Below are 25,498 nucleotides of genomic sequence, written 5' to 3' on the forward strand. Positions count from 1 at the left end.
TATTCAAACAGTTTAACATAGAAAATGGTGTCGTCTGTTGAACGTGAACGTTTACCAAGGGGAGCCAATAAGAAATTCCAACAAGAGTGACAGAGTGAATTTGCTCGAGTTGGAATTCCCTATTTCTCTTTGCAACTGTCACTTTGTTTTGGTTTTGAAAAATGGTGGACCAAATTGATGTGTTTCTTTAATAGATAAAAACCTCGTTTTCGTGTGTTTATCGACCACGGCTACACCAAGCACATACTTTTACATGCTTTTGTTTTCCCTGTCTGTTTTTCGAAAGTGGCTTATTTCACACCTAGGAAAAACCAGAGAATTGGCTTAGGCTTCAAAAGCATGTAATAGTTATTTTTCTAACGCGTGCTTATATGCTTTTTTAAGCGAATTAGAGCCTTTTAGCATAAGTTAGGAACAACGTTTTTCCTGAACGACGTCGGAAATAAGCGATGAAGTCGCGATATTTTAACACTACAGCTATCAAAAATTAGGTGTTATCACATTTTTGTTTTATGTAGGATCTGATATATCTTGTCCCAAGCATTCGAACAGCTGTTATATTGAATGAAATATTTGAATTTTTTCCCAGACGAAATTTTTGTCGCACACATATAACGACCAGTTTACTGGGATACAAACCAAAAAACCATTCAATATCAAGACTGTCAAATCTGTGGATCTAGAAATTATGTAGAGTCTGTTGAAAACGAAAATGTGATATAAAGTAAATTTTTTTAAGTTAAATACATAACTTGGAACCTCGGAAGTAATATACTATTACATGCTGAGGGCGTTGAAAGTAGTGACTGAAATATGAAAAGTACGGTTTTCATCGCATGTAGCATGTAATAATTATTATGTATTAGAAGGTTTAACGAAAACGTTACTCTGTTGTACATAACACGAACGAGCGTTAGCGAGTGTATGTGTTATGTACAACAGAGTAACGTTTTCGTTAAACCTTCTAATACATATATGATTTTATCGTGTAAGCGAAAACATAACAAAAACTGACTGAAACTCGAAGTCTCAGTAGCCGAATCGGTTAGAGCGTACTACTCTTATGCACTGGATCTTTTGGTTCGCTTCCCGACATTTTTTTTTTACATTTTTTTTTAAACAAACTATGTGCAAATAAAATGCGGGGTCCAGGGGGCGTTAGCCCCTGGTATAAAAACCATAATCAAATGACAATAATTAGAAATCTGTATTTCATTCACACAATTTTATCTTACATCTAAATCGAATTTTTAAAAAAAATCAGCAGACCGCATGCACACACAAACACATACATGCATATTGCAGCCGTACACATTATTTTTTAGACCCGTACGAAGTACTGGGGTCTTATAGGTTTACGCATACGTTTGTAACACGTCGAATTGGACTCCCTGAGTAGGGGGAAACCTATTGTGGTTGTCCAGAGATGCCAAATCAGCAAGAAAAAAAATGTCCGTCTGTCCGTCCGTCCGTCTGTCTGTCTGTCTGTCTGCACGATAACTTGAGTAAAACGCATCCCATTTTGAAAATTCTTTTTTTCCCCGTTTGGTAATGTCAAAAGACAGGCTAAGTTCGAAGATGAATCCGGACATTTAAACGCTATACTCGTAAATGATACATTGAATGAAAGATATTTACAATACCGATCGACAAAAAAAAAGTTTATGGAAATCGGATGACCGACTTGTGAGTTAGACCCCTTGGTGTGAAACAGGCACAGGGCGGCAAGCAGTTTTTGCTTGTAGGTCGGCCACATTTGAACATATTTCGTTCCTTTTAGCTTTATTAGATAGGTATTGACCGTACCAATCAGGGAAAAAAAAGTTTATGAAATTATGTTCTCCGGAGCGTGAGCTAGGTCTCTTGGAGTGAGCTCTTATCTGGCTACTCGGCCGTACAGTGAACGTGGAGTATTTTGTCAATATCTCGAGTAAATTTTGACCGAATTTCATGATTTTTTTTTTGTTTGAAAGGTATTAACGAATGTAAAGCGTCGGTACTATTTTCGGTTTCCTAACAAAATGGCTGCCGGCGGCCATATTGGATTTTATTAAAAGTGATATAAAGTGGGAAAAATGATGCTTAGAGAGTTTCTGTTAACATGGAAATAATGTGTTAAGTGTGAGGGGTTTCAGGGATTCCATATATGGACATCTATATATACCTATATACAGCTATATTGAGCTATATACAGGCATATAGAGCTATATAATAGCATATTCCTCTGTGAAATGTTTATTTACAGTGAAATATAGGTAAATATAGCGGTATATAGCTGTTTAAATAGGAATTTATGAAATTTGACTTCGTACGGGGCTGCCTATATTGCCTCCGGCAATTTAATTGTATATGATAACAAGGCAAAGAGTGGATAATGTAAGTGATTTAAAAGGAAGAATAGTTTTTCAGCAGAGAAGAAAATGAAGTAAGAGAAATGAAGAGTTTCACATTAAAGGCTTTTGATACGAATAGGTGTTTCGTACGGGTCGGCGTTAGCTATGTTTTTTGTTTGAAAGGTATTAACGAATGTAAAGCGTCGGTAAAATTTCCGGTCTCCTAACAAAATGGCTGCCGGTGGCCATATTGGATTTTAATAAAAGTGATATATATTGGGAAAAATGGTACTTAGAGAGTTTCTGTTAACATGGAAATAATTTGTTATGTGTGTCGGGTGTTTCAGGCATTACATATATGGATATCTATATATATCTATATTCACCTATATTAAGCTATGTACAGGCATATAGAGCTATATAATAGCATATTCATCTGTGAAATGTTTATTTATAGGAAAATATAGGTAAATATAGCGGTATATAGCTGTTTAAATAGGAATTTATGAAAGTTGACTTCGTACGGGGCTGTCTATATTGCCTCCGGCAATTTATTTGTATATGCTAACAAGGCAAAGAAAGATAATGTAAGTGATTTTAAAGGGCGAATAGCTTTTCAGTAGAGAATGACGTAAAAGAAATGAAGAGTTTCACAGTAAAGGCTTTTGATACGAATAGGTGTTTCGTACGGGTCGGCGTTAGCTATGTTTTATATATAGAAATTTGCTTAACCTAAGGGGTACGACAAAAGTCGAATGGCTATAAGTAGCCAAATCAAATCAAGATTTATCAATATGCCATGCCAGTGGCTATTATTTTTATGATCACGTACTGTCATTCTCGATACACTATCATGAGCGTCTACAAAGATAATAGTTTGGATTCATTACTCCTCAGTATTACATGGGAGGCTTGTAAGTGCTGTTAGCAAATCGTTCATTTGAAAAATTTCCTTTACTTATGACAATGTTATCATGTAAATACGTTTTCTTGAGCATATTGGGAGATATGCGAATGACACTTTGACAATTTACAGAAGTATAATGTTTGTTTATATATCCTAGGTGAATAATTTTTTCGGGGAATCACACCGCGTATGCGATAAAATCCATTACATAAAAATTAGGTATCGTTTTCGTGTGTTTATTGACCTCGGCCAGGTAGCTTAAAGTTAGCGGTTGGCGTAATAATAAATAAATAAATAAATTATTGACCTTGGATGAAAAGTAGTGAAATTTGTTAATGTATGACGTAGCCGAGGTCAATAAACACACGAAAACGAGTAATGTATATTATCCGTGCATGGCGTGAATAACCGTTTTTATCCATGAAACAAACACATCAATTTGTTCCACCATTTTTCAAAACCAAAACAAAGACTTTGTTACAAAGTGACAGTTGCAAAGAGAAAAAAAACTAATGTTCCCCCCCCCCATGAGAAAAGCAAGAGTTGAGAAAATAACAATTTTCTCGCCTGAGCTGTCGTCGGAGAGAGCTTCAACAAAACGCCATATTCTCATCGCATTTGAGTGGAGAATATAGGTTTATCCACGCCGCACAGATGAGAACATACTTATCACACTGAGAAGACTACACCATAGGTTGAGCTTTCGGGCTATGTGTGAGGCTATGTGTGTGCAGTTGCAGTATTTTATGCTGAAATTTATTGTTGTTGTTCAAGTATGGAAAAACTGCCAAAAACAATGACATCGCACAAATAATTTCGTTTTTTCTCCGTTCACGGTGATTTTTTTCGGGGACCGGAGTGTGCAATAGTATACATCGTGGAAATTATTATTCATTGCCATTGAAAATTTTGTTGTTTTTTTTCGAGTTTTTTATTGTTTGAATTTTTGAACAAGAGGGGAAACTCTATCCCAAGTAATTTATTTATGATGATGTGATGTTATACAATAATTTTTTTTTGCTATAGGCATCAGCGATGAGCGTAGAAAATATGAGATTGAATTAATCAACGCAGATTTCATTTAAGTACTTCATTAATTAACGTTATAGTCAAGCCTTTATCGTTAAAATGTGGAATTTTTCTCTCGCTTTTTTTTTTGCTGCTGTTTGCATGGTTCTATTTATTCGCGATATATACCGAGTGCTTTAAAATAATTACATTTATAGCGGCACCCGAAAACGATGCTTGACAATATTTTACAATGATGGCTGGGGTGACATATTGCCGGAAAACATTTTATGTATATTTCACTTGTTGAAAGGTTTACGAAATTCTTTTCTGCTTTATTTGATTGTTTAGATATCGACATTTTCCGTAAGTTTGTGTTTTTAAAATGAAATTTTCACATTTACAAAACTGACATTATTACTAGACGAAATAAACTGAAGTTACAAATGTTTTTGAATCAATTTCAGTTTATTTAGTTCAGCCCTATCTGACTGACTGACACAATAAATTGAAAATTCTCTGAATTTTTACCGGGATGTCTCTTGTGTATTTACTTAGGCCGAAAACACACAAGCAATTTTGCGTTCATGGGATCGACAATTGTAATCAGATATAATCGGATATGATTACCACAGACTAATGCTTAGAAAACGAACGAAGCATTGTAACTGTTTCGACCAAATTTTTCATTGTTTTAATTTCGTTAAGCGTCAAAAGTGACATTAAAAACGTGAAAAATTTGATCGAAACAGATTCTTAATGCTACGCCCGTTTTCAGCATAAACAATGGGCAGGGCATGGATCTTGTTGACGTTTTCACCACTTGTCAGCAAATTTTCTTCAGCTGAATGTGGCGCTTTTGTAGTTCTCAGTCGAAGAAAACAAAATTGGGCAATTAAGTGTGATGAGCTCGTTAATTACGTGTAATAATTGTAGTTGACACGACAGGCCAGGCCCGTAGCCAGCCCCTAGACAATTGTATGGCAAAATTGAAAAAAATCGCTTAAAATGGCTACATCAGTGGGGGCTCTGCTTACTACTCTATCCAGGCGGTTATAAAATATAAGATCCATACCAAGGTAGATATAGTTGGGTAAAGATAATGCCAAATGCCATTCAGTTTCGCGGTCTAACACTAAGTTTGACGCTAGAGACGTCTTTATTTAAACTGGTTGACGACGATTTATTCTAGGTAGATAGTGAGGAAAATTCGAATATAACCGAATCGGATTTGCGGCAGCACGAAAGTTCGATGCAAACGCCATTTCGTCTTTCCATTAAACACAAAAAAAATGCCATGCGTCTGAATCACACGCTGAGGGAAAATCATAGGGAGCACAGGAGCATTGCTCCCGGGAAATTTTTCCCATTCGGTACAAAAATTTGATTTTATTCAAAATCGGGAATTTTTTTGCCTATTTTGCTACCGGGAAGAAAATCGGTTTTTCCAAACAGATGCCCCGGTTTTCTATTCAATTTGGTTGTTTTTTTTTTTTAATAGAAGAGAGAGATGGCGTTTGTGTCGAAATTTGGTGTCACGCACATCTGATTCGGTTATAAATGATATTACCTTCACACTGTATATTAGGGGTGTCCAAAAAACTAAAGTGCCAAAATGTTTGGGGCACAGGGCAGAAAATCAATCTATATGGTCCCCTGATAAAAAGTGTCTATGGGACCGACTCGATCCGAATCGATTTAGGGGTCGCTCAATGACGAAGTATGTGAAAAATATCCAAAATCACTTGCAAACCAGGTTTTTAGAAAAAAATGTATTTCGGACTGATGACAAAGAGTGATGTTAGGACATCTTCGTTTATATTAGTGTAAAATCGTCACGAGAAAACATTTTTCAACTTTTCCCATGTATCGACACCTACTCTGTCCAGGCAGCGCTTGTCAAAGATCAGATTCATAGCGTATATTCTGAGAGCGAGTCCGTATTGGTGACGAGCGACACTCAAAAAATTATTGTGTGGAAATGTTCAGAAAAGCGAGGGCTTCAAGATAATGGAAAAAAAAGTTTAATTATTTCAGATTTGTTTGACAATTTTCAGATAAAACTTAATACTGGGTACCCTCGGCGAACTTTGTTGAGTTGTACTGGATGTCCAGCCAATGGGTTGTGATTTTCGCCATTTTAAGAAGAAGAAGAATGACGTTTCAGGTCTATGACGCTCAGTAAATACGCAATTTGTGAAACTATTTATGTTCCAGACATGTAGTATACGTTGAATAAATTGGTTTATTGAGTCTATATCTCAATTTCAATAGATCATTGATGTGAAAAATCAAAAAGAAAATGTTGACATTGGCGCTGGCGATCAGTTTCAACGGTCAAACCATGAACTTCCATCACAACCCATTGTTCCAATCTTGTTTTATCATTTCTTGATAGCTTACCATGTGGCCATTCAAAATAAACCAAATTTGTCATAAGGTACAAACTAAGTCGACATCGATGAGACCTAATGTGTGCCCATGTCGCATTTCTCGAAAATTTCAATATATTTCATATTGAAATTTTCGAGAAATGCGACATGGGCACACATTAGGTCTCGTCGATGTCGACTTAGTTTGTACCTTATGACAAATTTGGTTTATTTTGAATGGCCACATGGTAAGCTATCAAGAAATGATAAAACAAGATTGGAACAATTGGCTGGACATCCAGTACAACTCAACAAAGTTCGCCGAGGGTACCCAGTATTAAGTTTTATCTGAAAATTGTCAAACAAATCTGAAATAATTAAACTTTTTTTTCCATTATCTTGAAGCCCTCGCTTTTCTGAACATTTCCACACAATAATTTTTTGAGTGTCGCTCGTCACCAATACGGACTCGCTCTCAGAATATACGCTATGAATCTGATCTTTGACAAGCGCTGCCTGGACAGAGTAGGTGTCGATACATGGGAAAAGTTGAAAAATGTTTTCTCGTGACGATTTTACACTAATATAAACGAAGATGTCCTAACATCACTCTTCGTCATCAGTCCGAAATACATTTTTTTCTAAAAACCTGGTTTGCAAGTGATTTTGGATATTTTTCACATACTTCGTCATTGAGCGACCCCTAAATCGATTCGGATCGAGTCGGTCCCATAGACACTTTTTATCAGGGGACCATATAGATTGATTTTCTGCCCTGTGCCCCAAACATTTTGGCACTTTAATTTTTCCATACAATTTTGGACACCCCTACTGTATATCTACCTTGATCTTCATCTCCTAATTCAATTGTTTCAACATTTTTTTTTTTCAAAATATAAAACGACACATCTAGAGCAGATATGGCTCGTTTTGTGTCTTCGTTGCATCTAACAGTTGAAAGGTATCCAAAAAGTAATATACAAACTGAAAAGACAGAAAGATCCACTGAAAATATGCAGCCCTTTGACAGGTTGCAAAGATGTCAGTAATGATTACGACACCATTATCTCGGTAGGGAATCTCGGCAGTTATTATTTTTGCATTTTAAACTACACGTAATACAACTGGAAAGCATTACCACGGTGTTACGTATATTTTGGCTGTAAACCGTATGTACAAAAACTTTTACCTCCGACTGTGTTTCCATATTGCGCCACTTCTATTGATATGCTAGTGCCCCGAGGACAACTAAGAGATACTTGTTCCGTGTCACATCCTGCCTTTTGATACGTCCTTAATGTGCCAGATAGAAGTGCTGCAAAAGATAATTTTCGTTAAATTTGATTTACTAACTTATCTCTCGGCAACGATTGAAAGTGTACCTAAATGGTTGTGGGGATTTGGAGGTATGTACGTACACACACAGCCACACTTCATATAACATTATTCCAACATCACACACAGTCAGTGAATGTAACCCGTACCCCTCCCCGGAATATAAAGGCTACAATCATTACTACACAGATTATTATATAGTTATCCCAGATTATGATATGATACATTCTGGTGTGGTTTGATGTTTAACTTTTCGGAATGATTTAACAAGAAGAAATTGTAGTGGATGTTAGGAAGAGGAAGAGAGATGAGGTCTATGTCGTATAACGTCATTTTAAACCGAAAATGTTGACACTGATGATTAAATGAAAATTTCGTTCAGTTGAAATTTATGATGGTTAATGGGCTTTCTATATACCACTCGGTTTGCACAATGTGATGGGGAGTGTGTAAATAACATTTTCAAAAGATTGTTTTTGGCTGAATTTTCGAGTAGAGACCATGATTTGTATACATAGCCAGGCATGATTTTACCCGATTTGGGTCGGCAGCAGTGCCGCATGCAGCTTTTTAGCGTCAAGAGCTGGGCAATTTTTACAAATGTTCTTTCTCGGTGCCAAATATTCATTCTGGGCGCCAAATATACATAACTTAGTTGCCACAAAAAAAAAAACATTTTTCGATATCGGCGCCAATTTGTTTGGGCGCCACTGTCACTTGCTCAAAGTGTCCGTATAAAAAAGGCGGCACTATCAGCAGAGTTTGAAAAAATTCTTTTTTCAATATGGCATGGGACGACGCGACGTACTTGTTTTACCCTAAATCTACAAATACGCAATAAAACTAAAGAAAATTTGCTGACAAGTCGTGAAAACGTCAACAAAATCCATCCCCTATTGCTGACTTAAGGTTTTTTGTAGGTTACGGTTGTACCATCGATATGCATTATTACAGATCCTCGTTATCTTCGTCAAATACTTTGGCTTTCCGGGGGGGTTTGAGTGAGTTTCAGTCTCACACATGAAGTTAACGAAATTTTTAATTTTCTGAACATCACTTTCGTTTATAGTATGCCGGTGAAATTACATTTATTGAGCTGTGGCGAACACTGGGCTCTCTCGGTGTAACGATTCCAATGCTACGATTCAAACATTCAACCAAAATTCTATAAAATTAATAGTTTGGAAATTGTATAATACGTAAATCCATGATGGGAAAGGTTCTAATTTTCGTCTGAATAAACTAATCATAAATCATAATTTGCATAACGGATATTTGGTCTTCTATACCAGTATAATGCGTATATGATACGTTTATACCAAACCGAACACCTCTACATCTAATACCAGCCATTTAATAAATGAGTATTATTAATGCACATACAATTTTGGGGAAGGGCCAGACGGCACAGCCGCTTAAAAAATGTCGGCAAAGCGTAACTAGACCGAACGTAATATAATTCACAGACTGTTTGAAAATCAAAAGTCGGTTCACTTAAAAATAGTTATATGTTCACCGAGAGTTTGAAGTTGTCAGAGTGTAGCAAGAGCAGCAAGTCACCCGAAAAAATTAAATTTTCTACTTTTTTCCCGATATCAACAAATCGCTTTTCACATCAAAGGCTATCAGCTAATATGGTAAAATGACTATTTTCTACCCGAGCTGAATACATAATGTTTCAACCACCCGTGGTTGGCCCATGGGAAAAACAAGTTTGAGAAAATAAAAAATTTCTCACCTGACCTGTCATCAGAGAGAGAGAGAGAGAGAGGATAGAGTGAGAGATGTAGAGAGGGAGAGAGATAGGAAGAGATAGAGGAAGATAGAAAGAGACAGAGGGAGAGAGAAAGAAAGGGAGAGGGAGAGAAAGAGATGGATAGAAATAGATAGAGAGATAGAGGGAGAGAGAGAGGGGGAGAAAGTGGAAGAGAGCGTCAACAAAACAATGTTATTCGCGCCACACGGATGCAAAATCAACATAAAGACTTTTACGGCCTATGCCGAAATATTAACAATTAGCCGGGAAAAGGCGACTTTTTATAATTAATTATGACAAATAAGCTTATTTTAAGAAAATAATTCTTTTACAGCATATGAAAAAAACACAATTTTATATTTTCAAAGTTGAAATGAAAATCCACAAAACTCACATCAAATTTATACAACAATCGGCAATGTTATAACACGGCTCCGATGTGCCTTTGTTATTGTTTGTGTGTGTTAGTAAATATAAGTTCTAAACTGTTCTGCAGCCTCCTGACAGTCTCTTGACAGTCTTTTTGAATATTTTTAAATATTGAGAAGAAAGTCGTACAAAATTATTAAAATGTTTTTTAAACATATATTTGAATATCGTACAAGAAATTCTGTAAACGCAGAAATGATATATTTTGTGTAAAGAATGTAAATAAATTATAAAAATTTTGTCATCACTGAGAGAATTCTATAGAAATCGTAGGTGAACACTGAATCGCACTGAAGGAAGATTATCAAATTTTGTTCGATATCACTATTCCGTGTCGAAGAAAAGAAAGTTTTGTAAAAGTTATTTTCTTGAGCTTCATCGAGTTTTTTCTCTCAAAAGAAAAACGCAAAAAATCGTAAAAGTTTTTGTAATTTTCAGGATGACTAAACCTAGTTGTTTTTGTCGTTAGAAACACAACATAACCAATCAAAGTGCAAAGTAAAATCATACGCCATAAGAAGGTCACGCGAATGATGATGCACGGGCGAGAGACCAACTGCAACAACTCATCAGATTTGTCCGCAATAACAATATCTGATTGAATCGGTTCATTGGTTTGCGTGTGAGAAAGTATCTACATTGTCCCGTTGTATTAAGTCTTATGCTTCGTTTGTATTGTCATTTAGTCAGTTAGGCGAAAAGCCCGTTGATGGTCCGTTGTTACCCTTTTTTTTTAAATTCAGTTCTAAGGTCTAAGACCGGGCTTCAACTGATAGAAGATTCGGTTGGCATCAGAAACAGTAGGCGGCGGCTGACCCATTTGACTGGCGAAGAGTAAATGGGAAATTTTCATTAATACAAAATTTATGTACTCAAAATTGTGTTCAATAAATTTTCAACATTTTATCTCTTTTATTCGGTTGACGATTATAAGCGCACGGTAAAACAATGAAATGAACAAAAAAAAAAAAATTTGGGGGGTGAAATTAAAATGAAATAATAATTTTACCAGAATTAATCATTTACGATTCGCTAATTGGATGCTTTCAGTTATTTGTTCAGTCTTTAAAAACTGGTTGACACATTCAGTTTTTGTTTTGTTCATAATTTTTGTGTATATGTGTACTTTAACACCGCCAAAGACTGTCCCAAGCCAGTTTGAAAAAGAGTGGAGGGAATGAAGTTTAACGAGGACGTAGCAGTAGATAAGATAGGATTAGATAGATCAATCTTAAGGCTGAATGAATCGTGAGTTGGAAGCCGAAAGAATTGGGGTTAAGGGACCAACGTTGAGGCGAAACAACACGATCAGGAAGCCCAAGGATAGAACGATCCCAGAATTCTTATTAGCTACTAGGTTAAGCTTTTCAACGACGTCCTTTAAAAGACGTCAATAACCTTTTGCTCAGATAGGTTCAAAAGAATGGGCAAAGCTTTATGGAAAAGAATGTTCAAAAAGAGTAACACTACCCCGTCGGGCACTGTGCACTTTGATAGGCACTGTGGTCCCGGTACGTGCAGAAATGCGCGGGTCAGAGCTCGGGGATTACCGGGGCGAGCAAAGTAAAGCTTTCATACTCACCAACCCGCAGTAGCAAGCGTGGTGTTTTAATGCTAAAAACCTTCAAACGAAGCCACAACGAATTATACATTGCCACATATAATGCCAGAACATTGTCGTCAAGACAAAAAATGCAAGAAATGGAAGAAGAGCTAGAAAAGATAAAATGGGATGTTGTGGGAGTGAGCGAAGTGAGAAAACCTGGAGAGGAATGCCTGAAATTACAATCAGGGCATACATTCTTCTACCGAGGAAGTGACAGTCAGATGCTGATGCACGGTGTCGGATTGTTCATAAACAAGCGGTGGTCGGATCGCATAACTCACACGAAAAGCATATCCGATCGAGTGATATACGTAAGCCTGAAGATAAATAACAGATACAGTGTCAAATTAATTCAGATTTACGCACCCACGTCCACCCATGATGACGAAGAAGTAGAAAGATTCTATGAAGATGTCGAGAAAGCTCTGGACGAAAACCCATCACATTACCAATATCTCATCGGTGATTTCAATGCGAAGCTGGGAAAACGAGAAGAAGACTCCGAAGTTTCTATTGGCAGTTTTAGCAACGACCAAAGAAATGAGCGTGGAAATGTTTTACTCAACTTCCTACAGCAACACAATTTGTACGCAATGAATTCATTTTTTGCAGGAAAGCCTCAACGTAAATGGACTTGGGCTAGTGCAGATGGTGTAACGAAAAATGAGATCGATTACATCATAACTGGCTGTAAGTCAACCGTTAAGAACGTTACGGTCCTAAACAATTTTTCAACCGGTAGTGATCACCGAATGGTTCGTGCAAGAGTCACGTTAAATACCAGATTTCAAAGATCACAGCTAGTTCAAAAAAGTGAAAGGATTGACGTACAACGGTTTTACACACAAAATGAAGAATTTGCTACGAAAATGACTGCCGAATTAGATAACGTCAACAATCAATGTGAAACATTGGACGAATTGAATACCAAAATCGTCGATACAATAATGGGTTTCATGAAATCCAAATGCAAATCCGTCCAAGGGAAAGAATCAAAACTCAGCAGAGAAACATTAGACCTGATCGCAAGCAGAGCAGAGTTGGTAAAAAACGGAGGACGAGATTCGGTGGAATACCGGAACTTGTCTAAAAGTATCAACAAAGCAAGGAGATCAGATGAAAGAGAATATAATGTCCAATTGGCTCAAAACATAATTGAAGCTAACTGCAATATGAAAGTCCTACGGAGAAAAATGACAAACGCCAAAAAAGAAATCTTCAAATTACGAGACAAAACAGGAACGATCCAAACGGATCGAAATGCGATATTAAATATTGCAACAGAATTTTATGAGAATTTGTTTTCTTCAGCAAGACAGAGTCCAACGGAAGAAACCGAAGATAGACCAATAATAAGAAACGTGGGATCGGATGATATGCCCGACATAACTGTTGATGAAGTCAAGGCCGCAGTAGCCGAGATGAAAAACAAAAAGTCTCCAGGAGAAGATGGTGTTCCAGTGGAAGCCATTAAACTAGGTGGAGACTCCTTATTAAAGGCAATCACGGCTTTGTTTAATCAATGTCTCCAATGGGAAGAAGTACCAGAAGCTTGGGAAAATGCGGTAATTACATTGCTGCATAAAAAAGGAGACATAACAAAGCTGGAAAATTACCGACCCATAAGCCTATTGTCAACACTCTACAAGTTGTTTATGAAAATCATTACGAAGAGGAACACTAACAAGTTCGACTTCTACCAACCTGTTGAACAAGCTGCTTTCAGATCTGGTTTCAGCACAAATGACCATTTGCAGGTGATGAGAACGCTCATTGAGAAGTGTCGTGAATACAACATCGACATAGTCTTGCTATTCATAGACTTCGAAAAAGCTTTCGATTCAGTGGAAACATGGTCGATATTGGACGCATTAGACGAATGTAGAGTAGACTCAAGGTACTCCAACACAATTCGATATGTGTACAAAAATGCTACTTCATGTATAAAACTTCATAAGAGCACGGAGAAATTCAGAATTGGCCGAGGTGTAAGGCAGGGTGACACCATTTCACCGAAATTATTCACGGCGATTCTGCAGAGTGTTTTTAGGAAGTTAAACTGGAGTAAAATGGGAATAAAGATAAATGGAGAGTACCTGAGCAATCTCCGCTTCGCTGATGACATTGTACCGATAGCAGCGAATCTAGGTCAGGCTCAGCTTATGCTACAACAGTTAAGTGAAGAGGCAAACAAAGTTGGCCTCAAGATGAACTTATCGAAAACAAAAGTCATGACCAACATCGGGGACGATAGAGAAATCAAAATTGGTGACACTGTCATTGAACGAGTCGACAGCTACGTATATCTAGGACATAAGCTGAAGTTAGGTCTGGACAACCAAACTGCAGAAATAAGACGTAGGATTGGTCTTGCATGGGCAGCGTTCGGAAAACTCAGACTAATTTTCAAAAGCAAAATGAATAATAGTCTGAAACGCAAAGTTTTCGACACTTGTGTCCTTCCAGTGCTCACTTATGGAGCGGAAACGTTAACTTTAACGAAAGCATCCGAAGAAAAATTGAGAGTGACACAAAGAGCCATGGAACGGAGTATGCTTGGAATAACACTCAGAGACAGAATGACGAATCAATGGATTCGACAACAAACCAGGGTCGTTGATGTCATGGAAAGAATAGCATCTCTGAAATGGAGCTGGGCGGGACATATTGCAAGAAGGACAGACGAACGTTGGACCAAAAAGATCATGAACTGGCGACCATATAAAAGACGAGCTATAGGTAGACCACCAGAGAGATGGACAAACGGAATTAAGAATATTGCAGGTACAAAATGGCAGCAAATGGCAATGGATCGTACGAAATGGAAAGAAGTTGGAGAGGCCTACATCCAGCAGTGGATAGAAACAGGCTGAAAAAGAAGAAGAAGAAGAAGAAGATATGTGTACTTTCGGGACTTCACCTGTGCCGCTTAATTACCTGCAATGCGTGACATTTATGATTCAACATATTTGGATTTTGTGGGTTAATTTCTCTGGTTTAATACTAGTCGAGGCTGTTATGTCCAATGTCCTAAAAAGCTAATACATTTTTCTGAACTAAATTTTTTCTTGGTCGTCATGAACCGGTAGAAACCGATTTTTGTGTATAAGCTTGATAGTGATCTGATACTTTACATCTGCTTGTGGGATGACTTAGGTTCGGACATGCATCCTGAAGCTAGCACTCAAGAATAATAAGCCATTTAATCAGTTTTTGGATTTGAGAAAGTCTAGTCGCCAGTTCTTAAAATTCCATCACTCCTGAAGGTCCATCTTGTTCTCAACGTTATTTCAGGACTCCGGCAAGAAAATGGTTCTACCAAAGTTTTAAATCAACCTTTCAGAGTCTGGTTCAATCATCAAAAAATGATAAACTGAGATACCCGACTTTGAAGTTCTACACAAAAAACCGGTTTCTACCGGTTCAGTTGAAAAAAGTGTGTTGCGGAAGCTTAGACCCCTCTAGTGGTCTAAATTCATTAAAACTTACGAGCGAGTGAGATGCCTTAGCAGCCCGGACTATACGTAGGAATGTAAACAATTTTTCATTCTTTGTTTTTAGCCTGGTTTTTAGCCCCGTTACGAAGCACTGGGGGCTTATAGGAACGCTACGCCGTTTGTAACATGTGGAATTCGAAGCAGACGGTAAGGGCTAAGCAATTTGCCTGTGATTATAAATGACGAATCCATAATAAAAAATGTCTGTCTGTCTGTCAGTGTGGGCGATAACTTGAGGAAAACACAATCGATTTTAAATATTTTAAATATATAATGACAATGGTGAGACCCCAGATGAAAATGGGCATATTTGAGTCAGTCCTTTCTGAGTTAGGGCCGCCTAAGAGACTTAGAGTTTATCTACTGATCTACTGATATTCAGTTTCTACGTAAGTGGTACAGTAAATGAAAGGTATTTACAATACAGATCGACAAATAAAAAGTTTATGAAAATTGGGTAACCGACTAGTTAGAGTTAGAGCCCTTGATGTGAACCAAATTTCCACTGTGCTTGCTTTATTAGATCAGGAATTTTTAGCCCCGTACGAAGTACAAAGGGGCTTATAGGATTACGATGCCGTGTGTAATTGATGGAATTCGAAGCAGACGGTAAGGGCAAAGTGTTTGCCTATGTTCATAGATAACGAATCCGCAATAAAAATTTTGTCTGTCCGTCTGTCCGTCTGTCTGTCCGTCACGTCAATATCTTGAGTAAATCAAATCCGATTTCAAAAATTTTTTTTTTCCTGAAAGATAGTCGAAATAGTGAGGCTAAGTTCGAAGATGGGCATATTTGGGTCGGCCCTTCGTGAGTTAGGGCCGCCTAAGTGCTTTAAGGTCTTTTGGGGATATTTAAGGCAAAAAAAAACGATGGAAATGCAAATGAAACGGCAAAAGATAGGTATTGTCGATACCGATCTAGGAAAAAAAAGTTTATTAAAATCGGGTGAATGGACCGTGAGTTAGGGCCCTAGAAGTGAAAGGCTACTCGGCCCTCCTCGGTCCTAAGTGTATTTTGCGTATAGATCGAGTAAATATCATCCAATTTTGCTAGTTTTTGTCTTATATGAAAGGTAATTGAACACCGAATGTGGTGAGAAAAATGTTTGAAATTTGGTCCTTGGACTGAGGCCGCTCCTCGGCCCTAAGTGTATTTTGCATATAACTCGAGTAAATTTGATCCGATTTTCCTAAATTTTGTTTCATTTGAAAGGTAATCGAACACCGAATAGAATGTTGTTGAAAAAAAAATTAAATTTGGGTCCTTGGATTAAGGCCGCTACTCGGCCCTAAGTGTATTTTGCATATAACTCAAGTAAATTTCATCCCTTTTTCCTAATTTTTGTTTCATTTAAAATGTAATTGAACACAGAATAGAATGTTGTGGAAAAAAATTTAAAATTTGGGTCCTTGGACTAAGGCCGCTCCACGGCCCTAAGTGTGTTTTGCATATAACTCGAGTAAATTTGATCCGATTTTCCTAATTTATTTTTCATTTGAAAGGTAATCGAACACCGAATAGAATGTTGTTGAAAAAATAAATAAATTTGGGTCCTGGGACTAAGGCCGCTACTCGGCCCTAAGTGTATTTTGCATATAACTCGAGTAAATTTCATCCGATTTTCCTAATTTTTGTTTCATTTGGAAGGTAATCGAAGGCCGAATAGAATACTGTTGGAAAAAAAATAAATTTGGGTCGTTGGACTAAGGCCGTAACTTGGCCTTAGGCCTCTCAATAAATTAAAATTTTAGGTCAACTTGAAATTTGTGTTACATTTGAAAGGAACGTCGTACGGGGCTTCGTAATTGCGCATATGCGCAATTTCTAAGATGTACACATTTCATAATAATTTGACTTCAACTACGTTTACGGGTGCAATAGGTCTACGGTCAAAGTAGGGTGACAGACGCACTAGGGTCACGTACGCAATAGATATACGGGTTCGTACGGGGCTCAGTCGCAGCAAACGCTCCGACTGTTCTGATGGCTCGTTTTCAATGAAATTTGGTTCACCGGAGGCTAGGTCCATCGGAGTGAGCTCATATCCGGCTACTCGGCCGTACAGTGAAGGTGGTGTTTTTTTGTCAAATATCTCGAGTAAATTTTGACCGAATTTCATTTTTTCTGTTTGAAAGGTATTAACGAATGTGCAGCGTCAGTACTATTTCCGGTGTCCGAATAAAATGGCTGCTGGTGACAATATTATATTTTAGTAAAAGTGATACATCTTGGGATAATTGGTACTTAGAGACTGTCTGTTAACAGAGAAGTACTTGGTTATGTGTGTGTGGGATGTTTCAGGCATTCCACGCATCACGCATATGAGCATGGTGATAAAAAACGTTTTGTCGTAAATTTTTGTCTTATTTTAGAGGTACTTCGTACGGGCTTTCGTAATTTTTAAGATTAAAACTGGAGGTGCCGCACTTGGGCTAGACGGGTAATAATGTCAAGTACGCAATAGGGTTACGGAAGCATTATGGTGACGGGCACATAAGTGTTATAGCTGTGTTAGGGTTACGGGGTCACGTACGAAATAGGTTTACGGGTCGTACGGGACTCAGTAGCAGCAAACTCCGACTGTTCTGACGGCTTGTTTGGTATGGTTTTCAATGGAGAAAAACAGAACAATTTGCTTTTTGCACATGAAATACAGTATTTTCATTTCAAATGAATCATTTGGCTGGTTTGAGTATACAAGACCATTGGCCAGGTATCTCATCGTACTGACCAAAAAATACAGCTTTTCGTTTGCAAATATGAAAATGTGTTCCAATAAATTTGTATCTAAACTACCGAGCGATCATAAATATGTCTTCCACCAATTCCGAGCAATAATAACTGTTTGCAAAATAGAGAAAGAAGACGGATAAAGAAATCTTTATTATCTTTTTCAATAAAGTTCGTTTCGTCTTATTTAAAAAAAAAATGGAGAGCGGGGAGTCTGTAATTCTTTGCCAGGATTTTTATATGCTGAAGTTCAATTCAATTTCCTCATATATTGTTATATTGAGTGTCTGCAGGTTACGTTATTACATAAATATATCGACATACGAAAATATGAAAAATACTTGTGTACAAATCGTACAAATGTTATGTTATTGCTGTACATACCTCGAAATCTTAGCATCGTCATAACGTATATATCTAAACCATACGAACTCTACATATTGCACAGCACATCCATCCATACATATATGTTAACAAAGCGTTTTATGGAGCTGTTCGTTCGTTCATGAGTTCATAACATCATAACCAAAAACGAGAAATTTTTCTTTTGGGGTTGAAGAAGAGACTTGTTTTGAAGGTTTAACACATCTGTATACACATTGTTTGGCGTAGGAATGGGGCACATTCCCCGGGTCGGTGGTGGTGATTCGGATAGGGCGGGTGCAGGCTACTTATTCATTCCTTTAACATATCTAACATATATGTAAGTTTATCGGTTGTGTTCTCTGTTGGCATGTGGTATATCCAATTCGAAATCCAATTCAATTCTTGTGTGTGCGCGATCGCATATTATGGGAGAATGTATTCCACAATCCCCATGGTTTGGGCTGTATGTAATGTATATGATGGTAGCTTTCTCTATCGGTTGTAGTACTATTCGGATCAAAATGCATTTTTCAAAATCTCTTTTGAGTGTTGTCTATTGCAGAATAAACTTTTCGAGATAGCGGAGCGCCGAAGAAATGGTTTTCATTTCTTTGTATATGCATATCAATATAAGACAGACAAAAGGACGTCAAAGTCGCGTTTCCTGCATATTTTACTTCTTTGGTTCTGTGTTTATATTATGTATATATGCGTGTAGTGTTGTGTAGAGTATACTGTACAATTATACATATCCACGTTGCTGCCATTCTCTTCGGTATGGAGACAATTTATTTATTATGAAAATTTTTATCTTTCAACAATTTTAGATTATGTTGTATAACATCACGTTGTGTATCTTGTTCGTTCTTTGCGTAGATCAGAGGGAGCTCAACTTTCAGCGCTTGGTATATCAACTTTATGACGAATTTAATGCCAACATTTTAAATTATGTTTGTTTTTGTCTTTAAATATTATATTGTTTGGATATGACGTGAATGTGTGTATACATGTGTGTTCGACGGTTCGCGTTTCGGTAAAGATGGTTTTGTTTTTGTTTGGATAGATGAAATAAGCACCGAGGGAGCTGCGGGAACGGACCAACAAAACTACATCTTAGACCAAAATTTTAACATTCATAATAATTCACTTGGCACGAGGCCTACTTTCGCATGGATCAGGTCCATAAAGGACGTCCGCGATGGTTCTGGAATTTTACAACATTGACAAAATATATTGGTTCCCATTTCCAGCGGCAGATAATATGTCCAATAAGATTACCTTCTGATGCTAACGTTAAGAAAAGTTAGCTGTCAGAAATAAATCATCTGTAAGCCATAACTTGCCCCAAAGCCTCCTGTAAGTAGGCAATCTGTCAAAAAATATCTGCGGTAGATAACGTGCCAGGTGAATGTTAAGCTTATATTCATATAAAGCTATCGAATGTTACATACTGAGTGCGTCAGTTACAAACAGTGCCGGACTGGCCCTATGGGCGTTAAGGCGATTCCCGATAAAGGGCGTTTGATTTGTGTATGGATAAATGACGACGAAGGGCTTTTTGAAAAATTTCTCCATACAACGCCCGAAGGGCTTTTCTGAGCTTTACTTTTAGGTGGGAGGTCTACGGATCGAGCCCAGCGAATGCAAAGTTTTTGTTGTTGTTTGAAACATTACCGGTTACAGCTAATTTTCTAAATAGAAAATTTATTGAAAATACATTACCTCGAGACGCACATTACCCGTGACAGCTGTTCACTTTTCTGTCAGTGGAGTTTTCAGAATAAACAATGAGAACTTATAGATTCATCGTACTTTCAAACGTAACCTAAGATTAGTTTCGTTGTGTTTTATTTATGTCAAAAAAAAAACTGCTATTTGAGTACTTAAAATCCTGACAAATGACATTGTTTTTAAAGTGGATGCCATTTTAAACGGCCTTGAAGACGATCTACTTTTTCAAACAAGCAATGCTTTAAAGTCTTATTGTCTGCTACAAGCTACAAGACACTGGAAAGAGAGCATATTTCTTGCTCATCTCTCGAATAAAAATGAAACTCGGGTGAATTCCGTGTGAGACAAGAAATTTTTTGCGAATGTCTCTAAGATCACTAGTATGTAATAGCCCATCTTCGAACTTAACCTCAGAAATTTTATTTGTTGTTTTGTTTTCTAAAATTGAGCATAATCTCCTTGTGCCCCATTCTTTACAAGGGAGCATGCGTTCTATTTGGCAAAGGGAGCGCAAGCTCCTTGTCTTTCATTTTGTAGAAGGAAGGATGAGCTCTTATCACAAAGAAAACAATTATCAGAGAATCAGAGATAATTTTTGTTTTTATCACCAAGGCTTGCAAATTCATTCGTTCACCCAAAATAAGCTTTTAAAAATGAGAAATGGCATTTGCGTGCAAAAAGTCTATAAGATGCTATTCGCACACACGGGCGAATAGTCTATGAGATTCAATTTGCAAGCGTGGGCAAAAGTCACTTTGTTCTTGGATTCTTTCACCCACATTTTTTCGAAATTGGACTACTTTAAGATGACATTTGGAGAAATGTCCGCCCATTATTTCTTTTTTAGAATTTTATGCAGCGGTGCAACACAATGAAAATGGTCAAATTTATTCCTAATTATTTTAGTGCAGGTACAAACTGGCAGCAAATGGCAATGGATCGTACGAAATGGAAAGAAGTTGGAGAGGCCTACATCCAGCAGTGGATAGAAACAGGCTGAAAAAGAAGAAGAAGAAGAAGAAGAGGGTCTTGCTTTGCTTGTTTGAATTAAGTCGATGCAGAGAAAGTCTACGTGTGAGACATTCAAGACATCGTATAAAAATAGTCTCTGAATACTACTACAAAGGTCTAAAGGTGTTTTTTTTCCTAATTCCTGCAGCTCTCTGGAAAAGATGCTATATATCGTAATAATAATAATATTTTACAGCTTTACCGCGGAACATGACAACCTTGTCAAATGTAGAAATAAAGTAGAGAATTTTCTACATTTGTGCTAAGCTCGCTCGTTCCTATGTATGTAACGCACCTTCTTTAGAAGATTGACGAACATGGCTTTAAGTACCATTGTTTTGTTTCTTAGATTGAAATAGAAATATGATTTGGAATACGAAATTATTTTAGTGGTCGGTGATATAATAGCTATTTTCCTAACATGTGCTTTAATAGAAATGTTGCGCAAAACCAAACAATTTCGGTGAACTTGTGGACTTGTGAACCCTATGGACATAACTTGAGTTTTCCTATCCGCAACAATAGATTCTTAATTTCTCTACCGATTTGGACTCGGGAAAGGCTTTGAAGCATTTCAGCTTCACATTTTTTTATCATGTCCGGAGCGATAGCGGAGGACTTGACGCAGTCTAACTTCCAAAAAAAGAACGAAGAAATTTTTTTGAGACGCGGCAACTATATATACTTGAACATTTCAGTTTCTACCCTTTTGTTTATATCACCACAAAACATATTCTATCATATTTTCGCTTCAAATACGAGCAAAACGAGCTATCACTCGACTATGTAGGTTTAAAATTGCCGGAGATACATCGTTTTGAAATTGGTCACTTTTCATACAAAATACACCAAATGGACCTTTCCCAAACAATCAAAATCTTTCAACTTACTCTGTATAAGGGAATTCACGAAGCTGAAATAAGCAGAAATATACGCTGTATATTCCGTATATCTTGTATATCTCGTATATCTTCTCTTATACATATAAATCTGAACGTAGGTGCACTACGACGCCCCTCGGCGCACCTTGGAGCACCACGGGGCACCTGGGAGCACCACGGGGCACCTCGGGGCATCTCGGAGCACCACGGGGCACCTCGGAGCACCACGGGGCACCTATTGGCACACAGCCTCCGAAAAGACGCCCGGTCAGCCCTCCGATGACGTTTTTCTAAATCGGCCTCCAAGGGGTCAGCCGGGCAGCCCTCTGAGGTTGTTTTTCAAAATAAACCTCCGACGAGTCAGCCCGTCAACCCCCCGAGGCCGTTTGTCGAAATCGGCCTCCGAGGGGTCAGCCGGTCAGCCCTCCGAGGTCGTTTTTCAAAATAGACCTTCGGCTGACCGCTGGATCCGCCGAAGGTCTATTTTGAAAAACGACCTCGGAGGGCTGACCGGCTGACCCCTCGGAGGCCGATTTCGACAAACGGCCTCGGGGGGTTGACGGGCTGACTCGTCGGAGGTTTATTTTGAAAAACAACCTCAGAGGGCTGCCCGGCTGACCCCTTGGAGGCCGATTTAGAAAAACGTCATCGGAGGGCTGACCGGGCGTCTTTTCGGAGGCTGTGTGCCAATAGGTGCCCCGTGGTGCTCCGAGGTGCCCCGTGGTGCTCCGAGATGCCCCGAGGTGCCCCGTGGTGCTCCCAGGTGCCCCGTGGTGCTCCAAGGTGCGCCGAGGGGCGTCGTAGTGCACCTACGTTCAGATTTATATGTATAAGAGAAGATATACGAGATATACAAGATATACGGAATATACAGCGTATATTTCTGCTTATTTCAGCTTCGTGAATTCCCTTATACAGAGTAAGTTGAAAGATTTTGATTGTTTGGGAAAGGTCCATTTGGTGTATTTTGTATGAAAAGTGACCAATTTCAAAACGATGTATCTCCGGCAATTTTAAACCTACATAGTCGAGTGATAGCTCGTTTTGCTCGTATTTGAAGCGAAAATATGATAGAATATGTTTTGTGGTGATATAAACAAAAGGGTAGAAACTGAAATGTTCAAGTATATATAGTTGCCGCGTCTCAAAAAAATTTCTTCGTTCTTTTTTTGGAAGTTAGACTGCGTCAAGTCCTCCGCTATCGCTCCGGACATGATAAAAAAATGTGAAGCTGAAATGCTTCAAAGCCTTTCCCGAGTCCAAATCGGTAGAGAAATTAAGAATCTATTGTTGCGGATAGGAAAACTCAAGTTATGTCCATAGGGTTCACAAGTCCACAAGTTCACCGAAATTGTTTGGTTTTGCGCAACATTTCTATTAAAGCACATGTTAGGAAAATAGCTATTATATCACCGACCACTAAAATAATTTCGTATTCCAAATCATATTTCTATTTCAATCTAAGAAACAAAACAATGGTACTTAAAGCCATGTTCGTCAATCTTCTAAAGAAGGTGCGTTACATACATAGGAACGAGCGAGCTTAGCACAAATGTAGAAAATTCTCTACTTTATTTCTACATTTGACAAGGTTGTCATGTTCCGCGGTAAAGCTGTAAAATATTATTATTATTACGATATATAGCATCTTTTCCAGAGAGCTGCAGGAATTAGGAAAAAAAACACCTTTAGACCTTTGTAGTAGTATTCAGAGACTATTTTTATACGATGTCTTGAATGTCTCACACGTAGACTTTCTCTGCATCGACTTAATTCAAACAAGCAAAGCAAGACCCTCTTCTTCTTCTTATTCTTCTTTTTCAGCCTGTTTCTATCCACTGCTGGATGTAGGCCTCTCCAACTTCTTTCCATTTCGTACGATCCATTGCCATTTGCTGCCAGTTTGTACCTGCACTAAAATAATTAGGAATAAATTTGACCATTTTCATTGTGTTGCACCGCTGCATAAAATTCTAAAAAAGAAATAATGGGCGGTCATTTCTCCAAATGTCATCTTAAAGTAGTCCAATTTCGAAAAAATGTGGGTGAAAGAATCCAAGAACAAAGTGACTTTTGCCCACGCTTGCAAATTGAATCTCATAGACTATTCGCCCGTGTGTGCGAATAGCATCTTATAGACTTTTTGCACGCAAATGCCATTTCTCATTTTTAAAAGCTTATTTTGGGTGAACGAATGAATTTGCAAGCCTTGGTGATAAAAACAAAAATTATCTCTGATTCTCTGATAATTGTTTTCTTTGTGATAAGAGCTCATCCTTCCTTCTACAAAATGAAAGACAAGGAGCTTGCGCTCCCTTTGCCAAATAGAACGCATGCTCCCTTGTAAAGAATGGGGCACAAGGAGATTATGCTCAATTTTAGAAAACAAAACAACAAATAAAATTTCTGAGGTTAAGTTCGAAGATGGGCTATTACATACTAGTGATCTTAGAGACATTCGCAAAAAATTTCTTGTCTCACACGGAATTCACCCGAGTTTCATTTTTATTCGAGAGATGAGCAAGAAATATGCTCTCTTTCCAGTGTCTTGTAGCTTGTAGCAGACAATAAGACTTTAAAGCATTGCTTGTTTGAAAAAGTAGATCGTCTTCAAGGCCGTTTAAAATGGCATCCACTTTAAAAACAATGTATATCTTGTATATCTTGTATATCTCGTATATCTTCTCTTCTATACATATAAAGCTGAACATCGGCGCACCACGACGCCCCTTGGCGCACCTCGGAGCACCTCGGAGCACCACGGGGCACCTCGGAGCACCACGGGGCACCTAGGGGCACAGACCTCAAAACAGACCTCCGGCGGATCAGCCCGTCAGCCCTCCGAGGTCGTTTTTCAAAATCGACCTCGGACAGGTCGTTTGATCAGCCCTCCGAGGTCGTTTTGAAAATTTGTCTCAGAGAAGTCAGCGGGTCAGCCCTCTGAGGCCGTTTTTCGTTTGCATTAAAATTATGCTGTAGTTTCCACACATTTTTAAGATTTTTAGGCAATTTCAGTCAATTTTTCCATAGAAAAATAAGATTTTCAAACAATTAAACTCTTTCAATTTAAAAAAATGAAAATAGATGTGTAGATGACAAAAATGCATAATTTTGACTTTTAAAATTTTTTAAAACGTTTAGATTGATGTTAGAAGCTTTGTATCTGACAACTAAGACACCAAATTTTTAATACAAAGGAATTCAAAGGAATTAATTAGTAGAAGACAGTTCCATTGGCATGTTATATACCGTTCAAAAAGTTATGATGGTAGCTTTCTAGCTCTGCATAAACCGACCGTATCCGAGATTATGCGTTGTCCCAGTATCGATTTGAATAAATTTTTCTATTCGAAAAGTGCCCATCGGGAACACTACAATGGCAATATCTCGGGAACGAAACACTTTATTCCAAAACTTTCATCGTAACTTTATAGCTATGAATGCATATAAAGTAATTGGTGCAACAACCTCTCCTGTGACTTGTGATAGACTTGCCATTTTCAATTTTACCCCTTCGAATTTTTTTTTGCAAGGG

General features: G+C 37.9%; 1 protein-coding gene and 2 long non-coding RNA genes across 5 annotated transcripts in view; 2 read left to right on the plus strand and 1 right to left on the minus strand.

The window, feature by feature from the left end:
• Positions 1 to 25,498, minus strand: part of LOC119083016 (protein eva-1 homolog C-like) — a 316,459-nt gene that overhangs the window by 121,879 nt on the left and 169,082 nt on the right. For all 3 annotated transcript variants that reach the window (XM_037192653.1, XM_037192654.1, XM_037192655.1), the window contains exon 4: positions 7,810 to 7,935. In XM_037192653.1, coding sequence (XP_037048548.1) covers positions 7,810 to 7,935 — 126 coding nt within the window. The remainder of the gene's footprint in view (positions 1 to 7,809; positions 7,936 to 25,498) is intronic.
• LOC119083034 lies at positions 1,584 to 15,740 on the plus strand. Its single transcript, XR_005088779.1, has 3 exons — positions 1,584 to 1,686; positions 12,395 to 12,397; positions 15,717 to 15,740. It is a non-coding gene; the product is annotated as an uncharacterized LOC119083034 (long non-coding RNA).
• On the plus strand, positions 7,042 to 7,402 carry LOC119083039. Its single transcript, XR_005088784.1, has 2 exons — positions 7,042 to 7,186; positions 7,318 to 7,402. It is a non-coding gene; the product is annotated as an uncharacterized LOC119083039 (long non-coding RNA).

This window comes from Bradysia coprophila, unplaced genomic scaffold (assembly GCF_014529535.1).
Source record: "Bradysia coprophila strain Holo2 unplaced genomic scaffold, BU_Bcop_v1 contig_538, whole genome shotgun sequence".
NCBI lineage: Eukaryota > Metazoa > Arthropoda > Insecta > Diptera > Sciaridae > Bradysia > Bradysia coprophila.